Below are 14,860 nucleotides of genomic sequence, written 5' to 3'. Positions count from 1 at the left end.
CCAAAACATAAGCAAAAGCATGATTCCAAGCTAATTTCTAAGTCATAAAGGTTGTTTTTGATGTCAAAATTAAGTATAAAAATAACAGTTTTTCAACTGTTATCAATACAAATGTACACAATTTAAAATAGAAGTGCCAAAATTTCATATGAAAATTTACTGCTTTTCTGCACTTATCAACTCCCCCCAACCTAGCATCTTGCTTGTCCTTAACCAAAGTAATAAGTGTTACCAATAAGGTGCATTGATATTTTTAAGATAATGATTTTGATGATGCTGCAAGAGAAGAAATCGAAGAAGGAAGTTTTAATTTATTTTAAAGCACTTTTGTAGACTGAAAATGTATTAGGAATAACCTTGAACATGTAAACACTTAGAAATGTCCTGTCTTTAGGATATTTGCGCATATTATTTGATGTACTAATCGATTATCACGAGCCTTTTTGAAAAATCATTGCTCTCGTAGATAATCGATTATCACTCTTTTGAAAACCCTGTAACGGACTTCAATAATCGATTTTGACTTACAATAATCGATTATCAATGGCAATTGTATTGTGTCTTCTTAACTTCAGACTTATGGGCTATATATAATAGTCTGAAACCCTTAGAGGGTTTATCTATGCCATTTTGAGAATACAGTTTGTTTGAGGAAGTTCTCAAAGTGATAGCGTGATCTTGTCAAGTCTTGTGAAAAGGAGAAGCTCGCGTTTTGTGTGTCAAAGGTTGGAGCGGTTCTCTTCAAGTTGGCTGAGTTATCTCTTCCGATTCGTTTGTCGAAGGAAGGTTCTTCCATTCGTTGTCAAACGAAAGGTGTTCTTGTTTGTTAATCTTTACTTCATATCTTGTAATTTGTACAAACATTATTTTAGTGAAAAAGGTTAATCAATATTCATAGTGATTAACGACTAGACGTAGAATCTTTTGATTCGAACTAGGATAAATTTTTTGTGTTGATTTTCTTGATCCCTACACTCTTTACATTTTTTGCACATCAACTGTTTGATAAAACATTTAAGAAAAAAATTAAAGGAACCATTTTTTAAATTGACCGAACAAGCACTTTGCTTTTAACAATCTGTATCGTACTCTGAGTTTTATTATTTTCGCTACGCAATATCGGTATCGATTGTTCCAACAATTGGTATCAGAGCTTGCTTTGATAGTTTTTCAAATTTTTCAAAAATGGGAGGTCATAACCAAATGTATGTCGAGGGTGCTTCCATCAACAGACCACCACTTTTTATTGGTGACAACTATGCATTCTAGAAAGTCAGAATGGAAATTTTCATGGGGTCTGTTGACAGATGCATCACTACAAGAAAAATCGCATTTATATACGGCCAAAATCCGTATATAACATCAAAAATCAGTATAAAAAGTGGTGTTATATACGGATTATATACGGTCAAAAATCCGTATATAAAAAGGGCGTAGATAACATTACATACGGATAATCCGTATATAAGTTATATACGGATAATCCGTATATAAGTTATATACGGATTATCCGTATATAAGTTATATACGGATAATCCGTATATAATTTATATACGGATATTCCGTATATAACTTATATACGGTTAAACAGATCAATTTGAATAGCATACCTGCTCATCTAAACAAACAATTTACAAGACCTGCCTATACCACACAGACAATTCACAAGACCTGCACATTATATCCATTCACAAATTTGATAAATAAATTAAGTCTTAAAAAGCCGACAAACAAGCGTTTCACATTAATAATCCTAATAAGAATGTTTACATAATTGTGAATTATAATAAGTTCAAATAAGATGAAATAAGTTCTTGAGGGAATAAGTTTGAGTCATAGATGCCCTACTTCTAAGAACATAACTAATAATCTCCATAAACATTATCATCTTGTGGTTGATCTGTTGGTTGCTGTGCTTGCTGTGGTTGCTGTGCTTGTTGTGGTTGCTGTGGTTGAACATTAGGTTGTGGCTGATTTTGGGATTGAAAAAATTGTTGTGCAATTGCGACTGCAGGAGGCGGAAGGTACTGCATTATGACGCCAATAAAGCCTTGCAATTGAGAGTTCATCTGTCGAAGTTGGTCATCATGGGTTGATAGTCGTGTGTGGAGGTTAGAAATGTCGTCTGCCATCGGTTGCTGAGAAGAAGATGCCTGTGTCTGTTGTATGTAACTATCAACACAGTCATCTTGAGCACTGACATTTCCGATGCCGTATACGCGTCCCTTGTACCTTCCACCAGCAACGTCCAACCAACATTGGTTCCTCAATCTTTCCTCATCTGCAGGGTCTAGGGGAGAACATGCTGAAGCACCAACAGATGCTGTCTCAGATCTTATTTGAGAAAATTTTGCTTCAAACTCTTCCTGTTAAATGAATACATGATTATCGTTATAATAGATAGACCTAAGAATTACAACCTAATAAAGAATATAATGGAGTTAGTAGAAACTAACATGTGTCCGCCTAGACCTTTCATCTACAAATTGTCCTGTTGATGCTCGAATATGTGTTTGCTGAAATATTTCATCAACATGTACTGACCGACCAAGCTCCTGTGACTGAAAGCAAAGAAGATGTAAGTTTTTAACATGAAATATTTGTAAAGTTTATGACTAGAAATGTAAAAATAAATTTATATGTACCAGACGAATTGCATGCTCATGCACGCTAATGGATCCCCCAGTGTGCAAACAACCACCCTTATCAGATGTCCTATTCTTTTTGGCCGTTTCACATTTTTGTCTATAAAGTGGCATGTTCCACTTCTCCAAAAGACCATTCCAAACAATATCCCCCATCCAATTAGGTTTTTTTCCTTCTGTTCGAGCCTTTTTAAACATCTCAGATAATCTATGAGATGCTTTGGTGTGGAAATTTTTTTTCACCTTTTCTTCATGGTTAGACCTCCATGAAACCTTCCTCTGTTGACAACAAAGATTAATATTGGATAAGATAATTGAGGACAAGTGTACCCTAATATTGGATAACATAATGTAAATAAACACAAGTGTACCCTAAAACGCTCAAAGAAAACATCTCTTTGTGTCTGAGGTATATTTCCCCATGTCACCCATGGCTCATCAAACTGTTGCTTGATGGTGGCTGTGATTGCTTTGGATGCTGTTTTTGTTGGATAAAACCTATACCAAAATAAAAGTCAAATATTAGAATAATACACTATATGCTTGGAACATTAAATTGATGTTTTCTTACCCTCCTCCAATAGGTGTAATGATTGGACGATTGTTGGAAACATCTTCAAAGTCATTGGCTGCTGAACTTGAATGTGGAGGGTTATCCCCTATAGGAGGTGGTGATGGCATATTTGTGGGAGTTGTTGGGTTAGAACCAACATGGGGGGAGGGTGATCTCCATTGATCAGCAGCAAATTGTTGTGGACTAGGTGTGAAGGCAGGAACTTCCAACGAAGGTGGAATTGATGGTGCAGTAGGTGTCAAACCAGGAACTTGTAATGGTGGTGGAACAAATCTAGCAGTGGAGGTAGAGGTAGGTGTAGATGGTTGACTACTTGAAGCATTTACATTATTGAAACGATTTAACAACTTCACCATATAAGATTTCTTTTTGCCCTTCTCCTTATCTGATTTTGCTAAAGGTGGAATAGGAGGGTCACAACCATCTGATGCCATATTCTTGAACAAAAAACAAAATTGTTGGGTCAATATATTTTTACAATTGAATGGAAGGAAAGGAAAAGTAAGAAAAGAACATGATGATGATGTTCTTGTTTGCCAATACTACACATCGAAGCAAAAGATAAGAATGCAAAACTTTAATCTACACAATACTACACATTGAGTGCAGGGAAAATTCTATAAATATTCTAGGACATTTTGAAGAAATTTTGTTTGCACACTGTGTTATTTACTTGGAAGGAGCTGCACTATGTTGATTCAATTTGTGTGTTGAAATGGAAAATTTGATTTGGAACTCTTACACACTTATTGAAAATACACGTTGGGAAGTTATTCCCCTTGCCATGTCACGCATTCTGCAAAGAATAATGGAAGCATTGTTTTGGTGTCTAACATGTCCCGGTACGAGTAGCTTGGAGGGACCTTATGGCTTTAACACTTTAGCAATTGAAGAAAGAAGGATGACATCTTCTGAGAGGAATTCTCGGTCTTATTTGGCTAAAGATACACTAAAGAAAAGAAACACAAGGGACTACCACTAAAGCTCATGGAAAGGGTTTCATGCAACTCCTTTCTTTCTTTCAGAATTTTGTAAAAAGCATTTGAACCAATTGAGGGGACCACATTCCAAATGGTGGTCACGGTTTTCTGTGCAATCAAAAATTCAATTTGGCAAATTTAAGGGAAGTGGAAGAAAGGGACCACCATGTTGTTCACGTAAGAGAAGCTCCAAATGAAATAAAAGTGTTTGGAAAAGTGTTTTACATGGTGAAATAAAAGACAAAAGGTGGAGCTATAACTTCTAAGAATTTGTCACTGCATGGGGACCATCCACTATCAAAAGTAATCTTTTTCATTCTATCAAAACCTGACGGCCTAGTGACCATGGAAAACTTCATTTTCGAAACATCTAAGTTGGCACAACCTTGGCTGGAACGTGGTTTCCAGTTTGGAGAAAATTTAATTCAGTTTTGGCTTTTTAGAGGGGGACGTACAGGAGCTGCCACTCACGTTTTACACATATATATTATTCATTTTGAAGAGCACACGGACAGAGGGAGAACTTGGAAGCACCTTTCATTCAGATTTTCGTTTTAAAAATGGGCATCCATTACGCTGCTGTCATTTTATTCTTTACCAAGAAAGGAGGCGCTAATTCAATGGGGATGGCTTAGGAGAACGGTGTTGTGTTCCAGCCACTACTTATTGGAAGCTCAAGATTATTTTTTGAAGAATGACAGTAGCTAATATCCAAGGAAATGGAATGATGGTTGTAGCAAGAACAAGGTGAAGCATCCATTAAGAGAGTGTCCAACCATTGGAAGAAAAGAGAAGCCATGGATGAATGGAAAGGAGAAGGCACGGTTGAAGCATCCATTAAGAGAATGTAATGCTTCAAGTTTTATTATTTTCGGTTGAAGAATGAGTAGTTGGGAGGCCACGGTTTACATTGAATAAGAAAGTCCAAATTAATTATCTGCATGAGTTACGTGAATGATAAATCAACCTTGGAATATTTTAATATATGTTGGAAGGGGTTTGCAGGAGAAACTGATTCTGCATATAGGCTTCTCAAGGACCATTTGAACATTGCACACAACTTTCAAATGACAACATACACTTGCTCAATTGGTTAGAATACATAGACACAGCCAGTGGCTTCATATGACAGCAGCAGTTGCTTAAAATGCCGAAAAATGCATTGAAAACTTTTGCAGATTATTAAAACAGTAGATTCAAAGCTGGCTGGTTCAAATAAAGACTCAAAGAATGCCTAAACACTACATCTAACTGTAGGATATCAGCTACAAGATTTAAAGTGACCTAAAACCACACAAAGACAGCAAGCACGGTGCAAACACTTGACTTAAAACTGAAAGTAGGCAACTCAGGTATGCATTTTGCATTTTAGTGATTAACAAGAGTTGCTACTACTTGAAACATGTTTAACAATAGTAAACACACTTGTACCAATATTCAAAACCACAAAATCTGACCAACAACAGTGAGCCAACTTGAAACCAGTGAAGAATATTGATGCAGATTTTTGAAATCATAGTGTGAGGAATTAAACCATTCATTTTGCTTTTCTGAGATTAATATGAGTTTGCAATCAGTTTAAACACATTTAGACTCATAAAGCAGATTTGGTCAAAGCTTGAAACACCAAAAAACTGGACCAAAGCAGATTATACAACTCAATCCAGAAAGTACAGTTTATGGACAGTTTGCTACTGGAACCAAAATGTGCTATGCTAATTGGCTAAACTGATCAAAGCTGGACATGATGTCGTTGCTTTATATGATCAATCAGAGAGCTAGCAACTGCTTAAGGCACAACAAAACCGAAAAAGAAAAAGAAATACAGCTAAACAGAGGTGGCAGCTTCTCAGACCAGAGGTGGCATTTACTCTTCAAGAATGAGCAGCTTCTCAGACCAGAGGTGGCAGCAGAATTGGAAAACGCAGATGTAGTTGGAGGCTAACGGAAGGTGTTTGATGAATTGTTTGGTGTGGTTTTGGAGTGTGTAGGCAGAGGTTGTAGCTCATACGGCCTTCCAAGAGGGAAGGAAGCTAGAGATAAGTGTGCTAAGAAGGCACAAGTCAATGAACTTGAAGAAGAAGTGGCTGAAACCACTAAAAGAATCTGATATGTGGGAGACCACATCTATCTCCAGAAAATTAAGAGACAATACAAGGAGGTACACATCCCATCAAGTAAAAATTAAAATTCTAACACCATAGGATGTGTTCAATTCTTCCAATACAGATATGCTGCACCAGACCAATACATCATGACCACACAAACTCTTTCACTACCCTCAATTCCAGTTGCAACTGCACTTTCCCAGTCTTATGGCAAGTTAAATATTTCTTGTCAACTATTACCACATATAGCTCCCTTTATCATGTAATGATGTTGGATTTTTGGTTCCTAATATGGTTTCATGTTTTAAACACTTCAATTCACCAGACAAATTCGACATCTATAGTGCTGGTTTAATCTTTCTATAATTGGTAATTATCTAATGGTGACAAATTCTTCTCCTATGATTGGAACTAATCAGTCAATATATGTATTCAATTTTATATGCATCCACATATAGCTCCCTTTATCTGATTAAGCTCATATTTTGAAATGCTTTAAGGTTTATACCACCCTCTTATAGGCTTTCCCTGGTCTAAGGACTTATAATAGCCTTATTCAATACACAATAAAATACAACACAAGATCATTCTTTGATTTCTTATACAGTGTATGTATAGGATATTTGATAGGTCCTCTTTAAATGTGTAATTTCTAAAGGGTTGTAAATATAATTGGGAAAAGAATCAAGGTTATAATGTAAGGTCTGGGGCAATCAAGAAACAAGAGCTGCCATATTTTATAAACACCAGAACAACACATAAATTTATTACTGAAAAATAAACATAATATTACAAGATCATACAAGATAATATATCTTAAATTATAAAAACATGCAATACAGTCCTTTTCTGTATTCAGAAAGATGATTATGAGAGATAAGTTACTAAAACACAACCATCATTGACATACAAGATTGAGTAATACCTCTAGGAGTATCGAATACAGCTAACAATCTCCTGCCAAGATCTTCAGCTAAGTTTAGTACTTAAAACTTGGTTTGAAGAGGCTGGATAAACATGAATTCCAGAAAATATGTCAATAAATATCTTCCACAGGTGCACACATCCTAACAGTAAGAAAGAAGTTTATGTTTGTATCCAAACTAGTAGAAAACAAATACTTCTAGATGTAATCATAAATAAAAAGATCAATCATTTCAAACAAATACTTAAGATGATTAATTTCTGCCATATCATTGCTAATTAAAACAATATCATCCACCTAAACAAATAATGCAGTAAAAGAAGTAGAAGCAGATTTGACAAACAAAGCTTGATCTGCAGAAGATTATTCGTAATTAAGAGAAAGAAGAGTAGCAGATAAGGTAATATGTCATTGTCAACAAAGGGGAAGTAAACTAGGAGGAGGGACAAGATGAATTGGCAAAAGCTAGGCTTTTAGATGATGACATTTTCCTGGGTAAAGTTATAGATAAACCTAGTAAATTCATGAATGGACAGATAAAGAGGATAAGGATGTTTTTTGATGAGGCAGAGAAAGGAGTTGCAGACCTAAACCCTGCTACCAGGTGGCCAGTGTGGGCATCCACAAAGTCAGTTCAACTAACATGCACACTAACTACAACAAAATCTATCTAAGGGTAATCTAAAAATCCACTAAGTTGTCTAAAACAGTTTTTAATGTTCATCTAACACAACTAAGAAGTATTTCTTTTGGTGAAATTCAAATCAAATTTAGAATGAAAAGCCAAACAATTTAAACTACTACTAAACTAAGTGAGTGAAATCTATCAATTTAAGACACTACACTAATAATGGTCTAAACAACTAATTAGCACAGGAAGTGTTGATTCAAGAAATACTAAAATAGTATATATGACCTTTTATCAGATTTCAATAACAGCCAATAAAAACAAATCCCAATCTAAGAAATTCAGACTTACCAAGTGCAGAAGGCAATTGCAGCACGAGCTTATCTCTTCCACTTCCAAGAAACCAACCTAGGCTTTCCAAAATTGCAATTTCAAACCTCCAAACAACAACGACAAAAAATAGGTCAATGTAACAACACCCAGAGAAAAGAAAACTGAAATAAACCTCAAATCTAAGCGATTCAAACTTACAACGAGCAAGAAGTAACCACAACTCGAGCTTCCAGTTCGAAGAAACCAACCTAGGGTTTCCAAAGTCGACATATCAAACCTCCAAACAGTAATGACCAAAAATAGGTCAATGTAACAACAAAAAGAGAAAATGAAAATAGAAATTAACCTCAAACCTTGGCTTACTCACCGCGTTCGACAGATGAAATCTGAATCCACACAACTCGCGATGGCAAAACACACGACCAAACACTGATGCGGAAGAAAGAAGTCGAAGACAGAGAGGGAGAACAGAAGAGGTGCGGGACTGACAGTGAAGAAGTTCAGTGCAGAAGAGGTGCAAGAATGAAGGTTCGCGAAGAGGAAAAGGGAGAGGTTCGGGAATGAAAGTTCAGTGCAGAAATTTTTAATTCTTTTTCAAAGAATGAATTTTTTTCGAGAGTGAGAGGGGAAAAGCATCCCGCGCAAAAGAGCCAAAATTACATACAACTCTTATATACGGATTTTCCGTATATAATGATTTCTTCAATTATATACGGATTTATCCGTATATAACGGGTTTCCCAATATCCGTATAAAATATCCGTATATAATACGTTTATTACATACCGATTTAATCCGTATATAATTATCCGTATATAACTGGCTATTTTCTTGTAGTGCATCTAGGAAGCTGTAAAAAATGGTCCTTATAATCCTAAAAGTACTGTTGATGGTGTGGAAGTAGAAAAACCATATTTTAACTGGACTTTGAATGAAAATAGAATGGCACAATATGATGTTAAGGCCAGAAAAATAATTTTATCTGCACTAACCCTTGATGAATTTTTCAAAGTTTTTGTTTATGAAAGTGCTAAGGAAATGTGGAAATTTTAAGAGTCACTCATGAAAAAGTCACAAATGTGGTTAAGTTGACGTTATCTGATTCAAACTCTACATCAAACTCCTCAAGCTCAAACGATTCAAATAAGCAAGAAAATTTTTGCTTGATGGCCAACATCGAATCATCTGGAAGCCAATTCTTGAAGAAAAAGAATGACAATCAAGGTTCTTCATCAAGCTATAAATGTTATGGATGTGGTGAAAGAGGCCATGTGAAAGTCGTTTGTCCAATCATCAAGAAAATTCACAAAAAGAAGAAGGTCCACATTGCTTGGAAGGATAATGCATCAAGCACCTCTAGTTCAAGTGATTTTGTTGAAGAAGCCAACTTGTGTTTGACGGCTAATATTGATGACACTACAAGCCAAGTAAGTTGCTCTAGCCTTGACTTTAGTGAATTTGATGTACAAAAGGCTTTTCTTGAATTACTTGATGAATATGAGAAATTGAATGTTGCTCATAAAAATTTGAAAAAGGAATTTAAAGAATTGCAAATTAAATATGAGAAGGCATTAGATGAGGAAGTTATTTTAAGAAATCAAATCTGTAATTTAGAAATGAAAGAGTCTTCAAATGTTGAACATCCTCTTGAATGTCTTTCATGTAAGAGTCATATGCTTGATATTCATATTATTGAAAATTTGCTTGAAGTGGCAACAACAAATAATAATGTTGAAATATATCTGCTAAAAAGGTTTATAAAAGTAAAAATGTGCATAAAAGGAAGAATCAATTTAGAAGAGTCCGTAGAGTTTGGATTGAAAAAGGAACTTTTGTGAAAAATAAGGTGCATGATGTTTGTTGTTTTTATTGCATGAAGCATGGTCATACATCAAACAAATGCAACATTAAACATTTTGGAGTTCCAAATGGAAAATACGCATGGGTGAAAACTATAAAATGATGCTTGCTTGCATGAACTAACCCCAAGGACCCATAATGAGATATGGGACCTAAATTCTTGCTTAATTTTTTTTGTAGGCACCTACTAAGTCAAAGAAGTCATTATGGTATCTTGATAGTGTTGTTCAAGACACATGACCGATGACAAAAAGAGGTTCATCTTTTTTGAGAAGAAGCAAGGTTTTGTAACATATGAGGATAACAACAAAGGGAGAATACTTGGAACCGGAGACATTGGAGGAGGAAATACCTTGACCATAAAAGATGTATTATATGTTGAAGGTATCGAACACAACCTCCTGAGCATAAGTCAATTTTGTGACAAAGGTTTCAAGGTAACATTTGAAAGTGATAAATGTATTGTTTATTTTAAGAAATCTTCTGATAATGCTTTACAAGGTGTTAGGAATAATGATATCTATTTGATTGACATTGAAAGTGCATCTAGTCATAGCATAATATGTTTGGTTGCAAAAGAGGATAATCCTTGGTTATGACATAAAATAGCTAAATCAATTTGAAAATGGGTTTTCAGAATCAAGCTTGATGAAGATGGAAACATCACAAAGAATAAAGCAAGGCTTGTCGCAAAGGGATACTGTCAAGAGGAAGGTATAGATTATGATGAGACTTATGCCCTAGTAGCCAGGTTAGAAGCAATTAGACTTTTACTTGCTTATGCATCATTGATGAAATTTAAACTATAGCAAATGGATGTAAAAAGTGCATTTTTGAATGATTTTATAAAAGAAGAGGTATATGTGAGTCAACCTCTTGAATTTGAAGATTTCAAATTTCCTGATCATGTGTATAAACTGAAAAAGGCATTGTATGGCCTTAAACAGACACCTAGGTCTTGGTATGAAAGACTTAGTACCTTCTTGATTGAAATGATTTTTCTAGACGAAAGGTTGATTCACCCTTATTCATTAAGAAATTAGGAAAGCATATTTTGATTGTTCAAGTGTATGTGGATGATATTATTTTTGGATCTACTGATGATTCGTTATGTGAGGATTTTGCAAATATATTGTAAGGTGAATTTGAGATGTCTATGATGGGTGAACTAAATTTCTTCTTAGGATTACAAATTAAGCAAATGGAAGGTGGAACTTTTGTTTCCCAAACCAAGTATTCTAGGGAAGTACTTAAGAAGTTTGGAATGGACACTTGTAAAGAAGTCAACACCCCTATGGCAACACTAGTGCAACAAACCTAACCAAGAACCCCATAATGCACTCTAAAACTAAGCATATAGAGATTAGGCATCACTTCTTAAGAGATCATATCCAAAAGGGGGACTGCAAGATAAAATATATTGATACTTTGCATCAATTAGGAGACATTTTGACAAAAGCCTTACCTAAGGATAGGTTCCCAGTTAGGTTTGGTGCAAGTCAATCTGGTCCAATGGAAATAGTTTATAAACTACAGTGCCAACTAAAACTATTTGTGGGAGAAAGGTCATGCATGACGCACCAACTAATTACAACCCTACAAAGAAGCATATATGCACTAGATGTGGCATGGTTTACCAAATAGAACAACAAGTAACACTTAGGTGAACACCACTGTCGGCATAAGCACATCTAATAACTCTGACTTTATTGGATAAGTTTGACACAATTTAATAATTGAAACAATTTTAAAGTAGTGAGGAACGGTCAAGATAGATTTAACACAGGGCAATTGTTAGTGCAGTCCGTGAGTATTATTATTAATAGAACCGCCTGAGACAATAATAATAAAAGTATGTAGTAAAACCAGTTTGGCAGCTCAAAACATACTGCTTATGCGCCAAACACAAATTAACAATAAGCATTGGTGACCTTAACATTCAACATTACTCTCCACGGTAGTTTCAACAGAATCCTGGCATGCACCTCCACAAAATACATAAAAAATAGCAAAATTGAAAGCCCAAAAACACACATAACAGCTTAGGATCCCCTTACCTTTGTTTACCATAGTTCTTCTTCCTTTCCCGATAAGTGTCCTGCACTAGACTATACTCCTTCTTAACCTTGCATCTTAGCTCCACCAAACCATGCACAACCCTTTTCTCTAACCCTAAATATTCTCTCATGACACTCACTAAAGGAACAATCCTTGACCTCTACGAATGCTTTTGGCCGAAGGAAGACAACCTTTGTGAATGAAGGAACCACACCCGACCACTACGAATAAGCATGCTCTTCAGAAGGATGTTAGAAGAAGAGAAGACAAATGTCAATAAGGTTGCCAAAAGAAAGGGAAGGGAATGACGTTGGCTAACAATGAAGAGGAAATCGAAATTGTCAAGAAGACGAAATGGAGGGGAGGCAAGGGTTTGCTCACTAAAACTCAATTTGGGGAGGGAATACCCCAAATTTCGTTCTTATTTCATCAAAGACATTATCGAAGGCCATAGATTCGTCGATAAATTATATTACCATTACATTACCGACAAATATATCTACCAGTAAAAGAATTAGTGCAGTCCGCCAATAATTTTGTCGATAAATCATGTTTATTGGCAGATCCTACGTCATCGGTAATTATCTACCAATAATACCTGTTTTTGCTCTAATAAGAGTAAAATACTTATAATTTGTAATGTGTTAATAATTTACGGCATGAGAGATAATAAATTATACATATATATATATATATATATATATATATATATATATATATATATATGATATATTTATATATTTTATTCTTAATATAACTATTAAAAGGGATGCTCTTATTAGAAGAAGTAGTAAGAAATGTAGGCGACTGTGGTGGGGTAATTTATTTTGGATGAATTTAATAATTTTTGGAGTTTGTGTTCAAAGAACGGGGTTTGTTTTAAGAAAGATATGTAAGTTCATTCTTTGGTCTTTATGGGAATAGAGGATGAGATTGGGAATCTAGGGTTTCAACATGTAAATTATGTGATTAGTTGGTAATTTAATTGGGAAATCATTGTTGTAGTGGCATGAAATATGAGAGTAGATTATTTGGTTCTATTCGAATGAAACATTTGGTTTGTCTTCACAATTAGCATCAAAAGTTTGTGACAGTGCGGAAAGATTATTGTTGTTGAAGATAACTACTCTGAAGAACAAAGGAAGATTATTTGTTAGATGTAACATTTTTGGACGGTATGAAAACAAATGCATTACTTATATTGATCAAGTTTTTATTGATGGTTCATAATTTTTATTGCAGACCAATTCACATTGTAACTACTTTGAATGAGTTGATAAAGGAGAATCTAAATTTGAAGGTATTGTACAAACAAAAACTAAAGAAGATGAAATTTGTTCTGAAAAGGAAAAATTTGTAAACTTAATAAAGAAGAACGATAAGTGGGAGAAGAAATTACAACAATAGGAAAAGTTGGACACGTTATGCTACCTTTGTTTGTTGTATTGCATACATTAACATTTTTTTTTGTTTCTTTAATTAAAGATTAATTATAATTAGTATTGTAATATTGATTAGCGCAAAGTAATATAATAGTTTTGGCTTGTAGCAGTTATGTTGGTAAAGCATTGGAACTTTAGTATGTTGGTTATTCCGAGAATAGTGATGTTGTAAAATGATAGTGATGTTATGTTATATGAATTCAACATGTTATATGAATTAAGCATTATTTTTTCTTCAAATTTATGTATTCGAGCAGTCCACTTAATCAAGGTTGGGCTAAGAGGTCAGCAAGAAGTTAGCAAGATAAGTTGATACGTCAAGAGGTCGGGAAGTTATGTTGAGAGGTCGACAAGACATGTTGAGAAGGCGAGAAGACATGTTAAGAGATCGATAAAACATGTTGAGAGGTCGGGAAGACATGTTAAGAGGATGAGAAGACATGTTGAAGGGATGGGAAGAAATATTGAGAGGTCTATAAGACATGTTGAGAGGTTCACAAGACATGTTAAGAGGTTTGAAAGACATGTTAAGAGGTCGGAAAAATATTTTGAGAGGTCATCAAGACATGTTCATAGTTTTCGAAGACATGTTAATGAGGTTGGCAATACATATTGAGAAGTCGGTAAGAGATACTAACAAGTCGGCAAGACATGGACTTGTGTAATTTCATTATTTTGAAGTCATAGAAGTGGTTCGTAACAACATTCAATTAAATATAATATTCTGAATTGAATTAATGGTCTTTATAAAGTATCATACATGTGCTTCATAACAACATTGAATTGAATAATGCTTTCCTTACAACCTTAACATTCAATATAATAAAATATAGTGCTTCGTACAAGTGGTCTCTAACAACATTCAATTAAATATAAAATTCTTAACCATACAAGTGCTACATGACAAAAAGTAGTCCACCATAATTGTACCCACTCATACTATGTTCCATAAGTGAGTGACAAAAGTCTTTTGTAGATTTAAATAAAAGAAACTACAAAAAGCATGTAGTCCATCAAATATCATATGGGTTGTCCAAGGGTGTGTTGTTACTAGCTTGAGACCCTAAAACTTATGCAGTTGTACTTCTTGTGTGTCTATTTGTTCTTGTTGTTGTTTTTTCATTACTCGGTGCAATCGTGCTTTGTTCGTTACTTGGTGCAACCATGCTTCATCACTTGATGCAACTGTGCTTCTTTTGCGTCTTGTTGGTGTTGTTGTTAGTTCGTTATTTGGTGTAGTCATAGGTGTGGATCGCCCTCTTCTAACATATCTCTAGTTTGATGGTTCTACAAAGTTGCTACATCCA

General features: G+C 34.8%; 1 protein-coding gene across 2 annotated transcripts; it reads right to left on the bottom strand.

Annotated features, from left to right (window-relative positions):
• Nucleotides 1-1,721: 1,721 nt before the first annotated feature.
• Nucleotides 1,722-9,008, bottom strand: LOC128194693 (uncharacterized). 2 transcript variants are annotated; one of them, XM_052870315.1, is made up of 9 exons: nt 8,561-9,008; nt 8,392-8,470; nt 8,212-8,297; nt 7,233-7,314; nt 3,217-3,656; nt 3,017-3,143; nt 2,646-2,924; nt 2,457-2,561; nt 1,722-2,366 (listed from the first exon to the last, which is right to left on the bottom strand). In XM_052870315.1, exons 5-9 carry the CDS (start codon nt 3,651-3,653, stop codon nt 1,863-1,865), a joined length of 1,452 nt encoding a protein of 483 aa, XP_052726275.1. In that variant the 5' UTR covers nt 3,654-3,656; nt 7,233-7,314; nt 8,212-8,297; nt 8,392-8,470; nt 8,561-9,008; the 3' UTR covers nt 1,722-1,862. The 2 variants fall into 2 exon arrangements, with proteins under 2 accessions (XP_052726275.1, XP_052726274.1); XM_052870314.1 differs by having other exon boundaries at nt 8,392-8,441.
• Nucleotides 9,009-14,860: the final 5,852 nt, after the last annotated feature.

Source organism: Vigna angularis, chromosome 11 (assembly GCF_016808095.1).
Source record: "Vigna angularis cultivar LongXiaoDou No.4 chromosome 11, ASM1680809v1, whole genome shotgun sequence".
Classification (NCBI taxonomy): Eukaryota; Viridiplantae; Streptophyta; class Magnoliopsida; order Fabales; family Fabaceae; genus Vigna; species Vigna angularis.
The sequence above is the reverse complement of the archived record's forward strand: the minus strand, read 5'-3'. Positions and strand labels throughout refer to the sequence as shown.